The 1562-nt window shown below is 67.7% G+C and overlaps 1 protein-coding gene across 1 annotated transcript; it reads left to right on the forward strand.

Annotated features, from left to right (window-relative positions):
* Positions 1 to 9: 9 nt before the first annotated feature.
* On the forward strand, positions 10 to 1562 carry URE3 (hypothetical protein; the record flags this gene model as incomplete). Its single annotated transcript, XM_009041255.1, has 3 exons — positions 10 to 941; positions 1019 to 1159; positions 1371 to 1562. 3 exons carry the CDS (start codon positions 10 to 12, stop codon positions 1546 to 1548), a joined length of 1251 nt encoding a protein of 416 aa, XP_009039503.1.

Raw genomic sequence — 1562 nt, forward strand, 5'->3', positions numbered from 1 at the left:
CTCACGACCATGTACGGCGGCGGCACGGGCCCCGCGTCGGGCACCTGCGCGACGACGTGCACGCCCGCGCCGAGCCAGGTCGAGATGATGCTCAAGGCGACGGACGGCCTGCCGCTCAATTTCGGGTTCTCGGGCAAGGGCAACGCGAGCGACCCGGCGGGGCTCCGCGAGGTCGTCGAGGCCGGCGCCGCGGGCTTCAAGCTCCACGAGGACTGGGGCACGACGCCCGCGGCCATCGACGCGTGCCTCACCTTCGCGGACGAGCACGACGTCGCCGTCACGATCCACACGGACACGCTCAACGAGTCCGGCTTCGTCGACGACAGCCTCGGGGCCATCAAGGGCCGCACGATCCACACCTACCACAGCGAGGGCGCCGGCGGCGGCCACGCGCCGGACATCATCAAGGTCTGCGGCGAGCCCCACGTCCTGCCGAGCTCGACGAACCCGACGCGGCCCTTCACGGTCAACACCATCGACGAGCACCTCGACATGCTCATGGTCTGCCACCACCTCGACAAGTCCATCCCCGAGGACGTCGCATTCGCCGAGTCGCGCATCCGCGGCGAGACCATCGCCGCCGAGGACATCCTCCACGACATGGGCGCCATCTCCATCATCTCCAGCGACTCCCAGGCCATGGGCCGCATCGGCGAGGTCATCACGCGCACGTGGCAGACCGCGGACAAGATGAAGCGCCAGCGCGGCCCGCTCCCCGAGGACGCGGACGCCGGCGACGACAACACGCGCGTCAAGCGCTACGTCGCCAAGTACACGATCAACCCGGCCATCGCCCACGGCATGGCCGACCACGTCGGCAGCCTCGAGGTCGGCAAGCTCGCGGACATCGTCCTCTGGAAGCCGAGCCACTTCGGCGCCAAGCCCGAGATGGTCGTCAAGGGCGGCACGATCGCCTGGGCCCAGATGGGCGACCCCAACGCGTCCGTTCCCCCGCGTCTGTCCGCGAACCCCGATCCCTCCCCGCGCCCCGATTCCACGGCCTCGTCGTCCCTCGCAGGTCCATCCCGACGCCCCAGCCCGTCAAGATGCGCCCCATGTTCGGCGCCCTCTCCCCGACGGCCGTCGGCGACACGTCGCTCGCCTTCGTGAGCGCCGCCGCCCACGGGCGCGGCGTCCGCGAGGCCTACGGCCTCAACAAGCAGACGGCTGTGTGGAAATCAACCACTGGTTTGGGGGGTCCCCACCAAACTTCAGAACTCTCTATCTCGATCAAATCGAAGTCGATTCGGCTGATTTTTGGACGAATCGATTGCTCTCATCGAGTTCTCGAAGCACAGCCGAAGAGTCCGGCGCAATCCGTTCAATCACGCTCACATTGAAGTCGGGTTGAATATTTGATTTCCACACAGGCAGACGGCGCCGGTCCGCGGCACGCGGACCGTCGCGAAGAAGGACATGGTCCTCAACGACGCGACGCCGACCATCACCGTCGACCCGGAGACCTTCGAGGTCACGGCGGACGGCGAGAGCCTCACCTGCGACCCCGCGACGACCGTGCCCCTCGCGTCGAGCTACTTCCTCTTCTAGGTTTGTGCGCGCGC

This window comes from Aureococcus anophagefferens, assembly GCF_000186865.1.
Source record: "Aureococcus anophagefferens unplaced genomic scaffold AURANscaffold_20, whole genome shotgun sequence".
Classification (NCBI taxonomy): Eukaryota; class Pelagophyceae; order Pelagomonadales; family Pelagomonadaceae; genus Aureococcus; species Aureococcus anophagefferens.